Source organism: Chamaea fasciata, unplaced genomic scaffold (assembly GCF_029207755.1).
Source record: "Chamaea fasciata isolate MVZ Bird 193981 ecotype frontalis unplaced genomic scaffold, bChaFas1.0.hap1 SCAF_7, whole genome shotgun sequence".
Taxonomy (NCBI): domain Eukaryota; kingdom Metazoa; phylum Chordata; class Aves; order Passeriformes; family Sylviidae; genus Chamaea; species Chamaea fasciata.
In genome coordinates, this window is record NW_027094092.1 from 33,393,309 (window position 1) to 33,415,408 (window position 22,100).

Here is a 22,100-nt window from a genome sequence, read left to right on the forward strand (position 1 = left end):
CAGTGTCTAACCAGGTTCTGTGCAGCAATCCTATAAATGTAGGGAAATACATCACTGTGAGTTAGTTCCTCTTGCTTTCACCAAAGCAGACAAAATTTTAGTTGGTGACCCTTTATTAATAATTGCATTAGCTAGAGCAGAACCAACACATTAGTCTTAGCTAAATTTGGTTTTTTAGGGCTAAAAGTATATACATTTATCTTACCTAACAGCGTGTATATGAAGTGCTTGCTCCATAAAAAATTACTTTCTATGGTGCATCCATTTAACTACGTCAGCGACACATTGCCCACCAAATGTCACCATTTAGACTGCAAGTGACATGCATGTCCTTGGGCAGATTTAAATAGCTTCCTTTATTTTAATTAACTTGTCAGAGAAAGCTTCTTCATTTCCAACACTTAAAATTAAGCTTGGCCTAAAGTCTAAATTTAGCCCTGCAGCCATGATATATTTGAAGACCAGTCCCTTTCACAAGGGTTTTGAAATGTTATCACAGTTGCAAACATAAGAGGAAATGCAGACTAAAAGGTAGCAGATCTGAATACGAAGCTTCCAATTTATAGTGCTGCTTTTCTGATTTTAACTGCTTTTTGTCTATTTCCTTTAAAACATCTTCCAAGCCAGAATTACCAAGTAGCAAACTTCTGTATTCTGCATCTTTTTAAACTCTTCTGAACAATGGGAGTGACAAGGAAAACTTTAATAGGCTAAGAGATTGTAATATGTCTCTAAATAAAGTATGTCTAAATCATTCTGTTGTTACAACTGTTCAACTGTTGCATTTTAGCTCTGTTGTCTTTTATGAACATCAGTTAAATTTCCACTTGAAGCTGATGTTTTGAGACTGGAAAACCATGCCAGAAGAATTTGAAATAGGAAGGATTGGCTGACCATTTAATGTAAGGGACTGTGCAATGAAGCTGTTTGCAGTAATAACTCATTTAACCAGAGGCCTATTTAAATTCCTTGTTGCTGTTATAAAAAAAGAGTGATGCAATTCACAGTTGCCTGGACAGCTCAGATAAGATCAACTTCATCTAACTGCCTAAAAGAAGTCAACTGTTTTGTTTAACCTAATGACCTAGGTTCTTTGTGTTGGTTGACAGACACCTCCAAGGTTCTATTCATTGTATTTTGAAATGGGATTAATAGTCTTTTGGAATAGAGGGCTGTTTTTCATCAGATGTTTGGCTTTTAAACTGTTAAATTACATAAGAATAATTCCATCCTAAATTTAAAACAAAATCTGGTTTTAGTGCAAACCATTGGTTTTGAATTTTCCTATTTTAAAAATGGTATTTGCAACACTCATACTAATGAGTATGACTTACATTAATGAATCAACATAAATTCTTTTAAAGTAGTCCTCATAGATGCAAACAAGTCAGAATTAAAACAGTAATTTTGAATAGTGTGAATTGTGTCATTCATTTCAATGGACAAAACATTTTGGTAGATCTGTGCTGAAACATAAAGCTGTCGCTGTAGATATCAGCCCTTCTTACTGTTCCATGCCTGATTCTTTTATAGAAAAGCTCAACTAATAGCTTTATTCTGCATCTCAAAGAGCCTAAGCATTATGTTTCATAGCTGCCACATTTCCCAGCCATTCTGACTGCTTGAGAAAATGTTGTGTAGCTAAGGATACCTAGGTCCTAAAAATGTGGTAGCCATATAAATTACATTAATTTTGAACCTGACTTTTCTATAGAGTATCTGACTCTTTTTTTAGTAAGATAAAATAATATATTTCGTTAAGGAGCTGCAGAATTCAAGGCTTGAGAATATACTAGGTTTTAACAGGCCTATACAATTGATTTGTAACTATTTAATTGAAAAAAAAATAGTCTAATCACTTTTAGCACATGAGTTATTTTCAGCCTGTAAACTCCTTATTATTCATATGCAGAGGGATGTGTCCAATGATTAAGACCCCAAGGATTTAAATGAAAAAATAATTTGCATTTCTAAAGAAAAAATAAGCATTAGGGTATTTAATTCTTAACAGAAATGTTGTGATGCATGTCAAAGCATCACTAACTCTTAGTCTTAAAAACAGTATCTGCTACTTGCTTGTCCATTGGCTGGTTCACTGCTATATCTGTACTGTACAGTCTTGATCTAATAATTGCTTATTATGCAGTTGTTTATCTGCTCATTTGAAACATCCTGAAATTCAGTCTAGCTCAGCAAATTGCTGTGCTTAAGGCATTTTTACATTCTAGGAAATTATAATATCCCCAGAAGGCAAAGAATTAATAATAAAAATCCTCTTTTGTAAAAGATTATCATTGCAGAGCAAATGGAGCAGATCTTCCCTATCTTAGCACATTTAATATTCTCATTTTTTTCTATGAAAGTTTGATGGAAAGACTATGGGGGGATCACTGTTTTATTAACTTGTTAAGAGGCAAATTTACTGAGCCAATGCAGCATATTGATTTCAGTGTCTCCTAAATGGAAAAGCAGCAATAGTAATGGATGACTTCTAGACATCTCCATATGAAAGTTAGCTCATTATTTAGACATTTTGTGATCTTGATTTGTCTGTTTAGGCTGGCACTAAGGAGTTAATGATTCAGATTACAAGGATGCTTTCTTGTTTAACTTAGAAGTTTCTCCTGCTTTCCAAATGATTTATTCCTAGTATGCCTACCCTTATTGAATGCTTTGCAAAGGATCCACAGTTTGTCTCATTATATTGGGAACAGTATTCTGGTGAGTAGATTTCTGGTTTGATAGGCAGTAAACAGAAATTAGAACACTACATGCAGCACATTTTTCATCAGTTCTCAAATACTATTCAACCGATTAAGCATGCATCAATCTGTGGAGTTGGGGAGCTTAATTTAGTTCCTCAAATCCATCCCATAATACAAATTACTTAATCTAGTTTCCTTTATAATTGCAAACATACAAAGGTAAACATCATAGCTAAGATATTTGAAGAGAAGGAAAAAGGTAACAATCAAATGAAACTGAGTTGCAATCGTCCAGGTACTTTCCTCGAAGCTTTCAAGTTCACAAGCATACCTGTCTTCCAAGTTTTTTTTTTTGGCTTTATATTTTGAGGGGGTAAAAAAAGTCTTGCTGCTTAATCTAGGAGTTCAATGCTGATTTTATTTCCATTATTCATTTTCACGCTGCACCATTCAAGCATCAAGCAAAAACCAAAGATCTCAGAGAGTACGCAGGCATCTGTGTTTCTTCACCCTACAAAATGAGTGATTCATGTAGGCAAGGGCTAAAATCATAGCAACACAATTCAAAAATTAATCTTCATATATCTGCACTCTTACCATATTTTTCTAGAAAAAGAAATGTTTGTAAGTTCCTTTCTCAGCTGCCTGTGTTGCAGCTCTTAGAGGTCACAAGCCTTTGTACTAAGAAATCTTAATCATCTAGACAAAGTCTTTTCATTAGCAATATTAAGACTATTAAAATCACAGGTAAGTGGTTTATGGAAAATAATTATGTATTTTTGGGCCAAGCCATCAGAAATATTTTCTGGATATTTTTATGAAGCCTTGCCTTATAATCTGTACAACTGATAGTTTAATTTTTATCCTGAGTTTCAAAAATATGAATAATTACAGAAATAGAAAGATGGAAATTGAAATAGCATTTCCAAGTATGTAAAATTCACTTCTGACATAAGTTTAGATCACTATTTATTATTTTTATGTAAGCTATCAGCAACGGGGTTTTCAAAGTAGCAGACTTATATGTTCTTGTGGATATACAGGATATACAGTGACCTACTTTATAGAGATGGACAGAACTGTGTCTGTAAAAATATTTAAAGTGTGTCTCTAATGCAAAACATAATTTTAAAGAGTCTTTTTGAAGCAGCATCTTTTACATAAGCTCTCAGATATACTAAAACAGTAACAATTATTCATCAAGTGATCTCAAAGCATTTCACAAAGACAGGGAGGTACTTTTTTTTTTCCTACAAAATGGAAGTATGAAATCTGGAGTTTTATTTTACAAAGGATCAAGTACTTCAGTTGCTTAGAAACACAAAAATGAGACAGAAAGGTCCTGCTTTACAATTAAGGAGCATGTCTATACACCACTGAAGCTTTTGCAAAATTAAATAAAGCATAGCTCTATACATGTTTGTGAAGCCAAATAAATTGCTCAGGGTCTTCCAGCAACTCAGTGGCAGAGCTGGCAATGGCATTCCTGTCCCTTGGATCTTTATGCTGGGGCCTTTCCCCTTGACCATCCCTTCATCAATGCACTGACTGAAATTTGAAATCATTGTTATACCTATACCAACACTGGAGTAACAGGCAAGAACTGAATATGAGGAGGTGGTTCATCTGAGGAACTTTGACAAGGTATGCAGAACGCAAGTGAGCCAGAAGTACTTTATGACACATTCAGAACCTGAATTACAGTTTCAGTAATCATCAGTTCCCCTTCTTCTCTGTCATTTCTTTATTTAATATATTGTATGCAAGAGACTTACCGTGCAAGTTTTATAAGCTTGCAATAAAAATATAGCAACTGTTGTATTAAATTATTTAAGTTGTAAACCATTGTAAAAAGCAGAAAAAGTTATATCAATGTGGAGACTGAAAAAACTATTGTGATGGAGTATAAAATACGTTGTGCTGATTACTACAGGATTTTTGCCCAGTTTAGCATATTGTAAATCCTTGGTTGGCATTAAGAATGAATCTACATGTAGATTTTTGTAAAGAATTGTGGCAAGTGGTTTAAGAAAAATTAATCTAAAATCAGATTTATAATTTAAAAACAAATAATCAAGAATGTGACAGCAGACAAAAAAAAAATCTAAGACATCAAAAAGAGAGAATTGTGGCAAAGCAAAGGATCAGTGTATTTAAAACTTCCAGATTACTCCTGAGGGAAAGCTAGAATTCTGAAGGAAATGGATAACCAACTTTTTATTTTAAGCAAGTAGAATAGTATTTTCTTCTATTTAGTGCTATGCTTTACTAATAAAGATGTATCAATAACTTTGAATCTGGCTGTATTTACATTAGTAGCATTTAAAAGTGCTAGATTTACCAAAATATAGTAACTACAAAGGGAAACAATTGTTTTTAGAATGAAGGTCTGACTATAAATGATCAGAACCATTCAATTTTCCTTTATTCTGCTTTTTTACTCCTGGTAAGTCAAACATGAAACTGATTAAATGATGATGATGATTAATAATAATAGTAATCATCCTTCTCCTTTAGCATTTTCCTGTGTCACCTTTTGACCTTACCAGATTTTTGGGGACTTTTAATGACCCCAGGTGTTCTTGTGGTGAGTTGCCAATGAGTTTTCTTTGCCCTGCAAAATTATTTGGCAGAAATTCAGTTAGGCAGAGCATATTTTGTCACCTTCCTTTCTACCAAAATGGGCTTTCTGCAAAAGAGAAAAGGAGGTGATGTCCTCATTCTAATGAATCTTCCTGGCAGTGGTGTAATTGAAAAACCACCTTGCAAGAGAAGCATTTTAAAAAGAAAAGCCAACTCATTCGGCTAATGTAGAGTAGAAAAAGCTGATAAGGCCACTCTAGTGATGATGTTCCAGGTATGACATTCCCTGAGAAATTAAGACCCAAGATATAAAGTATCAGCGTTGACCAAAGAGAGGGCTGTGTGAGCCTCTTAGCTTTACTTTAAAACTGACATCTCTTCTTAACAATTTATTTCTCTCTACCTGTACTGCAAAATCGTTAAAAACAGATCTCATGCTGTTTAAAGATCACATCTTTAAACAGAACAAAGCACAAGGATAAATTATGTTCTCACTGTGCCTGAGAGGTTGGGTTTCTAATGGTCACCCTTCCATCACCTGCACTTTGTGTTTCTTATAAGTGATTAAAGCACCGCATACATTTTTCTTCTGAGCATTTCCAATTTCATTAATCTAGTATCTCTCTGAGCTAACGTAGTTCTTAACAGAAATGTAGTTTAAGGCTCCAGAAGCAGAAATTGCTGTCAAAAGAACCAGTGATCCAGCAGGGGAGCTGTCAGTGCTGCTGACTAACTGGTCACTTCTGGGTCCTGGCCCATGTGACAGGTCTAGGGGTTGATTCACCTGGGTGAACCTGAAACCTCTGAGCAACAGACCAGATCTGGGCAGCTTTTCCATTTACTGCTGTGCTGTGCTTGTACTTTACCTGTCACACAAAATGTGTAATCCTAAAAGGCATTCTACAAAAAGTTTTTGGTGGGTTTTTTAACAAATTTCTGAGACCATGTATATTGGTGAAGAAACAATCTTCTTTTTTTTAAATACATATATTTTTGTGGTAATTTAACTTCATTGGAGACTTTCATTATACACTGTGGTATAAAATATATAGCAATGTTTAGTAAGAAATCGTAATACAGTTAGATGTATAGATTTAGTAGACTATTTTGTCATAAAGTCCACAGGTAACTTTCAAATGACCTGTAAACAACCCCACCTATTGATGGTGGAAGAAGAGTAGAGGCCTCCAAGCAGTGAAGTTGTTTAACAACAGAGCAGGTGGAACGTGTGCAGCACTGCTCTTCTGGGACGATGATTTTAATTTCCAGAGATCCAAGAGCAGCCAAGCAAAAGGATGATTCACTTCTTTGCCACTGTATTGTTGTTTGTAAGTGTCCTCCCTGTGGTATGCTCTCAAGAGAAGGAGAGTATGCTGGGTCAGCATTTGGGGTCAGTTGTTGACTTTTCTACAAATTACCTCAACAAATCATGTAATTCTTCCAGTGTTTTCTATGGCTCCATTTCCTACCTGTCCTATGCTTACTCAGCTCTCAGGTTGTTCGTGTCAATGGTAAACTCTTGGTGGTAGACTTTGTCTGCTGTTTAGTGTTTGTTTAGTGCCCAATAAAATGACACGTAAGTCTTGCTGAAGGCTTTTGTAAATTATGCTATTAATAACTTTGAGTTAGAGCAAAAAATGACTTGCAGCTCAGATCACTATGTGACAAAGTTACAGACCCTTTTTCTTTCATTTTGCTCTTGGCTGACACAGCTGAATGACTCTCCCAAGCCTCCTGTTCCCAATTCTGTAACAAACTATGAGCTCATATTACACAGGAAGCACTAGCACTGAGATTTATTTGTCATCCTTGGAGGCCATGAGAAGGAACAAAAGACTTTCATCTCTCTTTTTTTGTTCCTTGGCTGTAGGGAGTAAGAGGGTACTGATATCTTGGGTCACTGCCATACAGGATAAAAATCCAATTAATGTAAATCTTCCAGATCAAGGGAAAGTAAGTAGTGTGGCTATCAAGGGCCTACAAATTTCTGGGTGGATCATCAGCAACCTCTGGCAGCACAATTTCCCCCTTAAAATAGAAGATGGGTTTTGTTCCACCTCTAAATTTTGGTCTACCCTTTTTTTAAGCCTGCTCTGGCTAATTTTGCATAAGTTGTCAGTTGCAGCAGTAATGAAATTTTAGTCATTTGTTGACTCACTCAGGACAAAAGGCAGTGAATACCATGACCACTCTGTTACATCTTCCCGGCAGCTTTGATTAAACTGCTGTGAAGCCAGACCTGGATCAATATGAATGATCTTCATCGACCTAATAATGTATTTAACATGTTCGGTGCACTTTTATCTGCTTCTGTTAGAATACACTGTTTACATTCGTTTTTTCAAAGTTTCAGAGTTCTTTACAAGGATAAACATTAGAAATAACCTCACTAGTTTGCATTTAGTACAGTATGTAAATATATAATCTACCATGCTATCTCCTTAGCAGGTGTAAATTAGCATAGCTACCATTTATAATTGTTGAGAATCTGGTCTAGGAACTGAAAACAACTATTCCATCACTATTATTTTAAATGATCACAGCTTAACTTGACATAAAGCAAGTACCTCATGATCTTCTCTGTACCCAATTGGAAGATGCTTACCACAGCATCTTTTAGAAAGCTTTTCTATTATTTGTAGACTAAATTCTCCTACCAGCAAGTATATGTGGTGTCCTCTAATTATACCAACATCTCTTTGTGGCCTTTTGGATGCACTGTGTCCAGTCAGGTATTTCTTTAACCCGCTGGCTTTGAAGATTATTTGGCAAACTTCAATAAACGAACAAATGTGGAAGCTGTACCAAACATATCACTTGGGGATGTCAAAGCACTTAACAAACATTGTTACAACTTAGTCCATGTGTAACCACTGAAGGACATATTTGCTTCAGTATGTCTCATGACAGCTTCTTAAAAAATATACTTAAGTGAATTTAACACTTGTGAAAGGTGCCAGATTGACAGGCCCTAGAGATAAAAGTTCTTGCATTACCAGCAGGCACAGCCGGGCTTCCCACACACACTGCCCCACCAGTGTCCCCAACCCTACCTGAAGGGCACAGCAACCAACTGTCCTACAGCTTGCAAATCTGCCCATCTTATGCTCCTGGACTGTGGGCCAAGAGTCAGTAGCTGTAATTTGACCTAAGGGTGAAAAACCAAATTCCATAATTAATGCACAGGTGCTGTTGCAGTTGATCATTTTCACACCAAGTTTTCAACTAATCTGGAAAAAAAAAATTAAGTACATGTTTATCTGATTTAGAGTAAAACAAAAACATGTGTGTGAGCCTCTAGTGAATCCTGTGGTTTGTCTGCCCACAGAGGCACATTCAGGTGAGACTATATGAGTGAACAAGTACATACATATACTGTGAAGCACATTCTTAAATGCCCGCTGAAAAATGGGTCCTCACTGCTTCCTATGTTTGTAGTAATCTGTCTCCATTCATAACTCATCCCTGCTTGGTGTCATTACAGCCCATCCTCCCCAGAGATTCTGGACACAGCTGGCATACAAATTCAATAACCATCCACCCCATAAAGAGATTGGATCGTTACAGAGTTGAAGGATAGCACACAGGGAAAACAGGCTCATGATCTTTGCACTCTGTCATGGTTTTAGGAAAAGCACAAGTTCTTCTCTGAATGATTGTACTTGGAAAGTTCAGTCCTCCATTCTCTTTGAAATTATATTTAGACCTCACAGTGTTGGAAGGGCATGCTTAAGTGTTTCTTTATTTAGTGCAGAAGGCTAATGACATTTTAAACAAAAGTGCACATTTATAACCTTGTATAGGCCGATTCTCAGTCTGTATATAGGACATGACTAAAAACAGAATGTTGGAAAACACACAGCAATAAGTTTTCATGTTCTTCTATTTTCTAAGCTGTAGCCAGCAGCTGGAAAGAATTATTATGGAAGCCAAATCTTGATTCTTTCTATTGAGAAACAGCCCTAAGTAATACACAGAGGAGCTCACCAACATTTTTTTATCTTTAAAAGAGTCACAATTATTTCTGCAACTTGCTGTTGATGTGCATGATAACATATTATCAATTATAACATTATATCTAATTAGACTAGTACTGTGTGCCGTAGTTACTTTGGAAGGTAACTACTGAAGTTGGGTGGCTTATAGCTATTTTAGGGATGGCATTTGGGTCTGAAATTATAATTGTTGTAAATATTCATATATTTTATGATTATCATTGCCTTGTTTCCTTTTCTTCTCAGCATTTCTGGTGTATCTGTCACACTGTACAACTTCAGGAAGCATCCCTACCATCCTAAGTCCATACTCTACCCAGGATGAAGTTTAGGTTTCAAAATTTGAGAGGAAGTTCATGAGAGAATATATACTTGGAAGAGGATGTTTTAAGATGGTAGTGTCCATGAATTCTGCTTAAATGTGTTGCCTCACTCAGCTTCAGTTTTGCTGTGCAGGCTGTTTACTATTAAAAAAGAGACCATTTTAGGTCATCTTCTCTTTCACAGGTTTGGTCTCTTTAGTACTGGTTTCATGTTTTATTCAACCTAGTTTTAAATACTCAGTGTACCTGAGTTAGGTTTTCTTCTGGACTATTTTTGGGTTTTATTTTTTTGGTCTGCTTGCATTTGTATAGTACCCCAATGTCATTTTCTTTTCATTCATTTTATTCAGTAGTTCCTAACTTTACCTATATTGTGTTATAAATTTCACCTGCTACTCTTTACCTGCCAGTACTATTAAGTCTTTCTTCATCAACCACCTTTTTAATATTTTTGACCTAGCAGCTGGCCTTTTGCTTTCAGAGACAAAAGGCTTTTTTTGTCTGCTAATGAGAGAGGAGAAGGGTTACACCAGCAACCTTCTTGTACAGAATGCCAATGCTCCACTCCCAGAAGGATGCAGAGGAAAAGAAAAAGATATTTACCATTTTTTTCTAAGATGCACAGTATACTTGAGCACCACTGAAACCACTGTTTAGAGGCAAAGGTTTCCTGAAGTTTATCTACCCCCTTCTGAAGCTCTTTCTCAGTTCATTAGTTGAAAAGTCTTTACAAATGTGAAGTATTGCTTTAATTTTGATTTTAAAAGGTTAGAAACTAGAATTCCTTATTAGGGAATGATAGGAGAGGTTCTTTCAGGACTGAGTTAAACAGAAGCCTTCAGAAGAATAGAAGGGGGTTGGTTCATTCCCATCTTCATGTAAATTGAATTACAGGGCTTAGTAAGTGAAACAGATCATAAGATAAATCCCGCAGAGGCCAGGAAGCACTAATTAACACCCACAGTGAGTAACTTTTCTGAAATTGGTCTTTAATCAAACTTTGCTCTGAAAACAAAACAAGATATTGTGGCAGCTTGATAAAAGAGATGCATCACTAAGGCTGACAGGCCCACAATCAAACCAATACTAAAAATAACTGTTTTGTCTACTAATTTTCTTTCAGATGCTAAAAAAAATGTATGAGCTACAATCTAAAAAGACTTGTACAGTTACTCAGCCAAGTGACTCAGCTCTAGAAAAGTGAGGGTCCTGTAAATGTTAATGCCCTCCCTGTTGAAACAGAGGAACAGCAGAGAGGATTGTGAGGCTGGGAGAGGAAGAGGCAGCATCTGGATTCCTTCAGAGCTGATGATTTTATACTAGCTGTCCCTCTCCTCTTGCTGCTGGTGGTGCAGAGTTCAGGCATCCTGGCTGACTAATTAGTGTGGATTAAGATAAGCCAATCACTCATTTTTCTTGTATCTCATATGAACAGTAAGGTCCACAACTGCTGCCTTTTGCGCTCACAACTTCTCCTCACTAAATCTGAGAGCAGGAGTTATCAGTGTGGCATGCCGGGTAACAGCTCATTTTCCTCATTTCTTTTCATCTGCTCAGCTGTAGGAAGAGTTGCTACAACTCCTGTGGGTACCCATCAAGCTTAAAGCAACTTTCATTATGTTTTCACTGTAGCCTGCTTAAAAACATTTCTAGAGCTTTCGGGTTTGGGATAGATCCCAAAGGGACAAGAAGTCCACTGCACAAACAGGACTAGCAGTAAAATATAACAGAGTACTATTATTCTCTCTGTAGCAGATCTTGGCACATTCTCTTGGCACAAAAAAGACATGGACCAGTTGAAGCAGGTCCATAGGAGGGCCACAAAAATGGTCAGAGGAGTGGAACATCTCTCTCCAGTAAGGAAAGACTGGCATAGTTGGGGTGATTTAGCTTGGAGAAGGCTCTTGGGAGATTGTTTTTTGGCCTTTCAGTATGTACAAGGAGCTTATTAGAAAGATGGGAGAGACTTTTTTATAGGGCTTGTAGTGATAGTGTAGCCCTTATCCAAGGGGTAATGGTTTTAAACTCAAAGAGGACAGATTCAGACTAGATATGAGGAAGAAGTTTTTTACAGTGAGGGAGGTGAGACACTGGAACAGGATGCCCAGAGAGGTGATTGATGACTCATCCCTGGAAACTTTTCAGGTCAGGTTGAATGAGGCTCTGAGCCACCTGGTCTGGTTGAAGATGGCTCTGCTTATAGCACAGGAGGGGGTGGACTAGGTGAGCTTTGAAGGTCCCTTCTAACTGAAACTATTTAATGATTCCATGATTTCTCTTGGTGAATGCTCTTCTGGGTTAAGTGTTGCCCTCTTTCTCTGTCCAAAGTGACAGAGTCCTATCAGTTTGCATCCTAATAACCATATCCTTCACAAAAGAGGTTGCAATCATCTAAAATGGTACCCCGATATTAAGAACAAGCTGAAAGAGGATGGCTAGCATTGACCTCAGTGCTTTCAGTACAGGCTGTATTTTCATCTGTTAGGTGGTTACTTGAAAAAAGTATTTACATTGTTACAACTAAAACTAGTTTAGTGTGAGAAGAAAGAAGTCTGTCAGTATAGATGGGTCCATGTGAAGAATTCTTGGAGACAAGTTTTCATGAAAGAATTGTTTGCAAATACAAACATGCAGATCTGCCTGCTTTGGCAACTGACCAGGCATGGGACTTGAGTTCCAAACACAACTACCATTCCCTCTGTAATTTCATGTGGGTGTTTTTTGTTTGGGGTTTTTTTTGTTTGTTTTTTTTTTAATTTATGGTATGTTTACTTACAAATAGGCCTGAAACAGTAAATCTGGAGTTTTTTCTTGAAGTCGAAATTATACGAGTTACATTTTTTGTTAGCAAATATTATTGTGTATTTACCATTCAACAGGAAAGCTCATTCATTAATTGCTGTCATTGAAAGAAGGGAGAGAAATCTAGACACAGTTTAAAAAATCTCAACCATACAGGTTATGTTATGAAAGTTATGTAGCGAAGAACGCAAGTTGTTTTATAGTCACAGTTCCAAGGACTGCCATAGGAGATCACAAGTTTAAAGTGGTTTCAAAGCCTTATCCAAACTCCTACTGGTAATTTGTCTCATATATCATGGCTATAACAGACTTCCCCTGCAATTCAAAGCAACTGCTTAACTTGTAGTCAAAAAAATATCCTAGGCCAGAATGACTGAAGTGCACTGTCAGTATTCCATGAAGGAGCTTACATCAGTTTTGAAAAACCAGTCCCTTAAAAGTACAATCACCAACGTGAAATAATGTCATCAAGAACTGTAACAAAAAGCATAAGGCACCACATAAAAAGCCAAATATTGGACTGTGAAAAATATCCACATTGTGATTTAAAAGTCTTTGCAGCTGCAGCAAAAAAAAATCAGCACAAAATCATATTTTGCCAAGTGACTCCCTTTTATATTCCAACAGTTTATTCTTGTTTATTGGGTTTGATTTTATTTTTGATAGAAAGGCGTTAATTACAATGATGCAAGCAAACTATGCAGGGTTTTTTTTCTCAAATCTTATATTCCACTACATCCTTTTATATTAAGAAAAATATGTGAAAAACCCTGGACTGTAAAAAACAGACAATATTTTAAAGAAGAGTTTTTGTTCTTGTTATGGTTGTACACCACAGAGACAGTCAGCTGGATGTTTAAGAAAGGGAGGGGCATCTCCAGTTCCTCCTGTTTCACCTTTTCGTTGCACTGCCTGATCATTTAAGGCAGAGGCTTGTTCCAGACAGCTTTAATTAAACTATGCTGTGAAACTGTATATAGATCAATGGAAATGATCCATAAAAAGCTAATCATGTATTTAACAGTGTTCAGTCCCGTTCAATCACCTTCTAACATCTCTGTGGCTTTACATTCATGTGGCAAAGCCCTGAATGTGTATATGTATTTTTAATCCATCTCATTAGTGACCATATGCTTTGGCTTCAAGGGAGACAAGAACTGTCTGCAATCTGCCAGGGATTTAGGGACATCAATAATTTGTGAATAGTCATGTTGGTACTGGTCAAAGGGTTAAGTGTTCTGCACACCAGGGGCAGATCTTTTGGGACTGGAACTCTTAGTCAACTGTTAGGAACCTGATCCCCTCTGATGGATCTTTTCAAACTACATGCTGCATGTCAGATCTCTGCAGCAGAAGCAATGGATCTTTATTAGCTCAGGGATTTAAAAACCTACTGTAAGCATTGTAACAATATCTTTTGGTTAAAAAGTGAAGGAAAGATAGTAGTAATATGAAAGTTATTTTTTATGTACTGGGCTAAACGTGATCTTCCTTCTTGCTACCATTTTCCTTTTTGCTACCATTTTCCTTTTTCATACAAGCTATTAGATTACTACTTTCCTGCAAATATACAGTGAAGCAAAAGTGTGGCAACAATAACAGGGACCTGATTTTGAAAATGAAAGTGGATTCTGTGGCCTTACCTGATACTGCCTAAATCCTGCTGAGGCCAGTGACAGCAAAAATGTAAAAATCACTTCCTAGTCTTTTGAAATGACCCTAGGAGCTCTCAGAGCACTGCTTTTTCTACCTAGTATGAAAATCATCTTTAAAAAACAATTGTTTACTCTCTTTGTTTGTGCCATGTTATATGGAAGGGCTGCTAAGTCTGCAGGAGAGATCATCAAATTATTGATTTACGTATCCTGTCTTCACAAAGCAATGGCCAAAATAGATGGTAATGCCAGAAGACACTGAATGTTTTTTTGTTCATTTTAAAGTTTTAGTTTTGTTCATATTCCTCAGTTGTACTCAGGGGGAAAAAAAAAAAAAAAAAAAAAAAAAAAAAAAAAAAAAAAAAAAAAAAAAAAAAAAGCAGTGCAGGAAGACACTTCATATGGAACCTGCTCCCTAAATTTCTGTGGATCATTTGGGAGCAGGCGGATCCATCTTGCAGGATGAAGTTCACCTGCTTTGAGCAAATTTCATGTACTTAGGATCATAAAATCATAGGATGGTTTGACTGGAATGGACATTAAAGATCATCTAGTTCCAAATCCCCTGCCTTGGGCAGGGACATGTTTCACTAGACCAGATTGTCCTGAGCTCCATCCAACCTGGCCAGGAACACTTTCAGGGCTGGGGCATCCACAGCTTCCCTGGGCAACCTGTTCCAGTGCCTCACCACACACAGTAAAGAATTTTCTCCTAATATCTAATCTAAACCTACTCTTTTTCAGTTTTAAGCTATTTCCCCTTTTCCTATCACTACAGTCCCTCTCCATCTTTCTGGTAGGGTCCCTTTAGGTACTGGAAGGCCACAATAAGGTCACACTTAAGCCTTCTCCTTTCCAGGTTGAACAAACCAAATTTTCTCAGCCTTTTCTGACGGGAGAGGGTCTCCATCCCTCTGATCACCTTCAAGGCTCTCCTCTGGACTCACTCCAGCAGGTCCATGTCCTTCCTGTGCTGGCACCCAGAGCTGGATGCAGCACTGCAGGTGGGGTCTCAGCAGAGCAGAGCAGAGGGGCAGAATCCCCTCCCTGGCCCTGCTGCCCACGCTGCTTTGGATGCAGCCCAGGACACGTTTGGCTCTCTGGGCTGGGAGTGCCCATGGCTGGGTCATGTCCAGCCTCTCACCTTCCAGCAGCACCCCCAAGTCCTTCTGGGCAGGGCTGCTCTGGGTCTGTTCATCCCCAGCCTGTGTTCATACCAGGGGTTGGCCCAGCCAGGTTTAGCACCAGCACCTGGTCTTGTTGAACCTCATGAGATTCCTATAGACCCACCCTGAGCTGTGTTGCAATGGCACTGAGGACATGGATTTCAGGCAGCATGGTGTCTTCCAACTCTTCCTGTTTACATGCTGCATGCATTGGTGTACATGCGCCTCAGCTGGGCTGTCAGCTGAGTCAGCTTCCTAGAGGAACACCCCTTAATTTCTTTGAGGTATTTCCTTCATGTTTCCCTGTTGACTTCTGTTTCCTCAGGAGCCTCTGGCTGGTCTCCATAAAACTGCAAGTGTGCTGCAACATGGCTAGCATAATTAATGTGGACTGTCACAGGAAATTAAAACATCCACAATGCACACCACTTGTTTGCTGCTTGATAATCAGCTGGTTTTGCTTGTACTCAAACATTCTGTATCACGGTAGTTTAAATAACTGGAAGACTGGCATCAGTCATCTATAGCCTCTATTAAACCTCCAGTAAACACACTCACTGTAACTCTTTGTCCTTTACTCTTTTTTGCTTTTAAATAACTTCCATAAGTATGGCACACAACTGAGCAAGCATTCCCATTCGTGATATAAAAGGAAGGACATATTTGGAAATCTTTGTATTTGAACAAAGAGTTACATATTCAGAAAACCAAGGCTCTTATTTATCTAAAAGCATATTTGAATGAGTAAAAATATATAAATAGTTTCTTTATTGATTTCCCATCATTAAAAATATACAGTTAATATTGGCATATTTAGAGTAATTTATTATAGCAGGTAAAATACATACCTGTCAATTTTTTCTCGTTTGCAATAATTTCATAGGTTGCCACAGATTTACTAATTTTGCATTGTCTTCTGTGAGACCTTAGAGTACAATTTTACTGTTTTAGAAGACTGAATCTCTGCTTTTTAGGGGAGGTTTGCATGAGCAAACTTCTTTTATCCACAGTTTTTAAGTGTATAAATATGCACATCTAAGTTGCACTGCTTTCATATCAAAATTATTTATTTGTAAATACAGTAAAATATTTAGAGACATATGCCCCAGATTTTTATCCACATTTCATTTATGCATGTAGGCACTGCCAATAGAAAAGGCACTGGTCTTTAGGGAAGGGGGCTCTTCCTTGTTGGCAAGTAAGTCCACTAGGGCACATTCAAATGTTAATATTTATGGCTATTTTGGCCCCCTCAAACCCACCAAAGAATGGAGTTCTATTTCCAGATAGCCCAACTTTAAAATTCTCCCTTTAAAAGGAATACCTGGATTTGTTTTAGTAGCTTCTAGCACAGATTTGCAGCTTTTAAGCCTGCGCATAAAACAGGCACTTTGAAGTCTAAAATTGTGTTTTCACAATTTCAATTGGTGAAAAAAAAATAAATGTAATAGGGTCGAATCAGTGATTTTGAGGTGGCTTGTCTTTACCCCTTCCACTTAATGCCTTCTGAGTCAGCATAGCCATAAAGTTTTCTGAAGTCAAATTTTTCAAGAAAAATGCTAGTTGATTCAGCGGATCACTGCTGAATATCTGTTATACAGAGAATGAGTTCCTTTTACACACCAGATGAAGAAGTCCTTTGACCTTTGAGGTCACTGTTGATCTTTGGCTCACCCTTGTCTGTCTTCACCTCCAATGCCAATGATGCTAATACAAAAGGAAGCCAGCAAAATTTCAGAAGACTGATACTGTCTTTGTAATATTTTGTAGGCAGCATTGCTATTATTACATTAATTTATGCTACTGCTGCCAGATAAAAAGAGAGGAGTTTTGGCTTCAGTGAATACAATTGCAAAATTCCTGTTTTATCCTAGATGAGGTAACACTTTGACTGAACTGCCTATTCGCAGTTTCACAGGCAGTGACGCCAAAAAAAAAAAGCTCTGACAGTCTGCAAGTTCTGCCCTCTTTACACCCTTTCTAGCCAAGATTGCTTAATGTTATAAAGAATTGCCATAATCCCAGAAGCTGCTGACAGAAATAAATTATTGAAACAAGAACCTTTGCAGGCTATACCTTATCATTAGGAAACTGTCTTTTGTGGGTCATTCAGCAGGCTTTTGGTAGTTTTCTTTAGGGTTCTGTGTGGCTTGATTTCTAGCATGTTCACTGAGGCTGAGCACAACCAAGGGTGTCTTGATGCCAAGTTTAAATTTTCCATTCTTTTCTTCTGTACTCCAATTAGATCTTCTCAATTATTAATTCAGTTCCCACAATGGACTTTTAAATTTGCAAACTTCTGCCACACATGCCAGTCCCTTTAGAGCCTCTTGTAGCCAGATTCTGTATTTTTAGCAGTTTCAATCTTACTGTAATTCCAGGTATTCAGTCATGTATGTTGCCATTCCTGGACTTCCTCCATTATGTCTTCGAGATGATATGCATCCATTGATTACGAATTGAAATCAAGTTCATAATGTTTTTAAAGACAGCCCACTTTAATTTCTTCTCTTTTGATTGATGCCTCCCAATGGGACTTGAGAGAAGAGTTTCATTTACAGACAACTGTGCTGATCATCCAAATATCAAAAATGACAACTGAATTTCAGCTGGCCTTTTGGTATTTTTACTACCTGCTCTAGTTCTGTTCTCTGTATCAGTAATGAACAGACCACTCACTCACTCAAGGCTGAGAAAATATGCATTTAACTGTTTTGCTAAAGTCTGGCCTTCGGTGACATCTAAGTTTGATGTCAAACTTTACATTGACTGATGTCAAAAAGGAGGTGGGAGATTTTCCTTCTATATAAAGTGAAAATTTAACAGTTGAATTTCACTTCCTTTTGTTAATTGATACTCCACAATAATTTTCAGGAAAGTATTTCAAAATCATTCTTAAGAGATAGGACACAATAAGATAAGGTGGATTAATTATTTGTTTTGTTTTTATTTTAGGACTGCAAGAATACCTTGAAAAATATTTGGAAGAGAAGACCCCAGCTCTGATTTTAGTACCTGTGGTGGATTTACCTGACAAAGATGTTATTCATATAACATGCTGGCTAAGCTAGCAGTTTAAAGATGAGTTGATATCAAAACACACATACATTCCATCCAGGAGAGAACAAAAAGAAGTGTTGATACTAACTCTGTTGGATACTTTCATGAAGCAATATTGTTTGATTTAAGCAAAGTCATACTACCTTGTTAATGATGTCTCATGATATGTGACAGAGTCATGTTTGTATGAAGAATAAAGCTTTCTTTAAAAATAATGTACTTTTTCTGACTTGTTTTTAGATGTCTGCAGGCTATAGCAGGTGACTTTTGGGAGATGCAGTTGGTGTGATCACATTGGTTCTTTGATATATTTAGGTCTGGTTACAACACACCAAATGTAGCTTTAGATCATTTGTATGGAGATGAAACTAGAATATTACCTTCAATACTGTTTTAAAGACTGGATTCCTTTCAATTCTATGTTGAATTCACTCACTTCAGGCCAACTCATGAAAACCTTATTTGTGGCCAGATTTTAACCATTTCCTAGCACCCAGGAAGAATTATTCAGAGTAGTACTTAGGATGCACATTTTACTGAAAAAAAGTAATGGAAATGATGACCAGACAGTAGGATTTGCTGCCTTGCTTTCTAATCCAGGGGTGTTTTTGTATTTTATATCTGGTAGACAGCTGTTATTAAAGAGCTACCAACAGCCTTAAGCTGCTGTACTTTCATCAGAATTACTGGGTCCTACTGTGAATAATACGTTTCAGCAAAGCTCTTTTTGAGTGGTAGCCAAAGAAATGAGGTGGGGAAATGGATACAGACATCCACCACACACATGGTTCAGTGAAAAGAGGGAAAGACATCAATATTCAAAATTTATAGATATGGGGGCAGGGTTGGGGGGAGAGTTTGTGATTTTTTGTTGCAGAGTTTTTTTCACAACAAGCTTAGTGGAGTGATTACCCCAGCAAGTTTTAATCTTGAGACTATAAATTCCCATATGTGCTAAGACACTGGTTTTGAGGACTTTGTATGCACACAAATTCTTCTGTTTCTCTGATTTTTACTAAACCTGCAAGAAAATGTTTTGTATGCTTATTATGACACAAAATGTTGGCTTATTCCAGCACCCCTGATGTAATGGGTGGATAATGTCTTTAAAAATGTAACCCAAAGTTTTAATTTTTCGTTTTTCTGCTTAACAAGTGTTAGAATGTCTTGTACATCTTCTCTGCTTCCTTTTTTTTTTTTAAAGTAATCTATGTCTGGTTATAGTTCTAAGTGTCCATAAAATTGTGTCTCCTGCCTCCTTTTAAAAGTCTCTGCATATCAATTTCTTTAATTGCTCAAAAGTATGACCAAATGGCTCTTTAAGACCAAAACTGATTTAGTAACTTTGTGCTGTACTCATTTCAAAACCCAGTGATGGCAACAGTACCAGTGAGCCTTTACAATGCACATGGCTAAGCTGCTATAAAGGCACCAGAGCTGATCTTCCTAAATAGATTATAAAATGACATTGAGATATTTTAAGCAGAGATTATTTAATTTTTTTTCCTGTGAGTTTTACAGTTAGATAATTCAGGAGCTGATTTGTTACACCAGATAGCATGGGTGCATCTTTCCTCTTAGCCTTCAGAAGTCTGACGAGTACTGGAAGCAGGGTGTCTCCTGAGTATTAAAGAGGTAATCTGAAGCAGCTCCTCTCCTTCAAGGACATCCTGTTCAATCCATTATCTCCTGTCTATGTGCAGAGTCTAGTCTATCAAAATACAGTGACTGAACAAAAATTTTATTTCAAATAAATGAGTGCACTGGTTTAATAAAAGATTTCTACTGCATGGTGTAATAGTTCTCTAAAAGAACACTGAAATCCTAAAATACAGAAACTTTTCATGTGTCCAAGTTAATTCTTTGTTACTTCTTTCAGGATGGCTTTCCTGAAGCAAACCTTGTTTGTTCTATGTATTAAAGTAAAACTGTTCTGAGGTATGAGTACTAACTGGCACTTATTTAAGTAACCTGCCTTTACTGTTATAAATGTCTGGCATTGAGGATACATATTAAGAATACTTGACAATTTACTAATTTATGATCCTTTTACTTGTATTTTAATATTTCTGGCAAGCCAGCCTGTGTTGATGTATTAGACAAACATTCAAAATACAGACTTGAGATCTTGAAAGCTTCTTTTTTTCAACTTTCATCTGAACACTGAATATTTTTGACCTATTTTAAATTTTAATTTTAAAAAACAGACTGGGTACCTGTGAATTGAACTCATATGTTACATGCAAGTGCCCTTTTACTGATGATTCACTGCTCACAATTTCTTGGATTTGACTTCTGTTGGATTAATTCATGACTAGGATTTGCCTGTGATTTCCTGCTTTTATCATTTTTTTAGAGCACTGCCTGCTTTTTCCCTACATTCCCAAACAGTCTGGTTGTTCTGAGGCTCTTGCCACAGGTTATGTCGCTGGCCCTAGGTCTCCTTGCCATTACCTTGGCTCTCCGTTTCACCTGCAATGCTTAAAAAACATTTCTTCGATATGTCTGCTCCTCCTCCATCTCCTATTATATGGCTATTTTGTGACTTATAAATCCTAAATCATTTCAAAATGATGTCTGCATGATTTAACAGGGCTAATGAGACTTACTGTCCACAGTACAACAGGATGGACTCAAAATAGGTCAGATTTTACATTTGCTTTTCCCAGCTTTCAGAAATTCTTCTCTGAATTAAAAAGATCCCCAGATCAGAATAAAATGGTTTGGAACAAAAAGACAAGCTGAACTAAATACCATGAACAAATTGACAGCTGCCCTGATCTAGTAACCTGTTAGGGCACATGTTCAAGGCAGGAGGCAAAGGTTAGGACCAACTCCACCCCTTTCCTGGGAAAGTTTAAGCATATCCATTGGATTTCTTGTGCCTTTATTTCCATATTTGTATGTTTTCTCACCCTTGTAAATGTGTTAGCAAAGGGATGCTATGTTGTAGTCATACAACCTGCAATAACAAAAAGTTTAGACTGAGTGAGCAGCACACATGAGTGTGAAAGTAATGTTGTAGTGGGAACCAGAATGAATGTGATCACAGACAGAAATTTGCATGAGCACAATCTGGAAAGCTTTTCTCCCAGCACAATGCCTGCAGCAGTCTCAGATCACAGAAGTCTATAATACATCTAGTAACATTAATGATACATTTTACAGCATGATTCATCCCCGATGATCCTGAAGTGCTTTACAGGTCCATCACATAAAATTTTCTTGGTCCATCACTGGGACAACCACACACGTGCTGGCTGCCTCCCCTGCCCAGCATGAGTGTAGGCAGGTCTCAGGTTATGCTGCTGGGAGAAGAGCTCCTCCACTCTCCACAATCCACAAGTAGGGGTATTTGCTTTGGCAGAAGAAGCAGTTTTCAACCTCAAAGGCACATCACCTGGCAGCCAGAGCTACCACTTCACTCATGAGAAGATCTGTTCTACTTTAGATTTTGCCATGATAGAGGGGCAAAATCTCTCTTCTGTGCTCTGTCTCTATTGTCTTTCTGCAACTCCTGCTACTGGCAGCTGTTGGCAGTACTGTCTTACCATAACATCCTCCATACATCCCATTATTGCCATACCCTCAACTTCACAAGAAAGACATCGTTTGTCTAAGCTAGAAGTTGAAGCCATTGCATTAGGGGTGCTCATGCAAGCATTGCTTCCCCTTCACTGATTCCCATGGGTTTGTTGGTAGCTGCCTTGACATTAGTTTGTTTTGTTGCTTATAAAACACCAGAGGCCCAGAAGGAAGAAATGCGTTTCTCAGATGTAAAAGTTATCTCGTTGCAACAAAGTTCAGTCCT

At 37.4% G+C, this 22,100-nt stretch overlaps 1 protein-coding gene across 1 annotated transcript in view; it reads left to right on the plus strand.

The window, feature by feature from the left end:
- DPH6 (diphthamine biosynthesis 6) overlaps positions 1–20,326 on the plus strand; it is a 198,354-nt gene extending 178,028 nt beyond the window's left edge. The window contains exon 15 of the mRNA XM_066188341.1: positions 18,185–20,326. Within this exon, the coding sequence (XP_066044438.1) occupies positions 18,185–18,300 (116 nt within the window). The 3' untranslated portion in view covers positions 18,301–20,326. The remainder of the gene's footprint in view (positions 1–18,184) is intronic.
- The last annotated feature ends 1,774 nt before the right edge of the window (positions 20,327–22,100 follow it).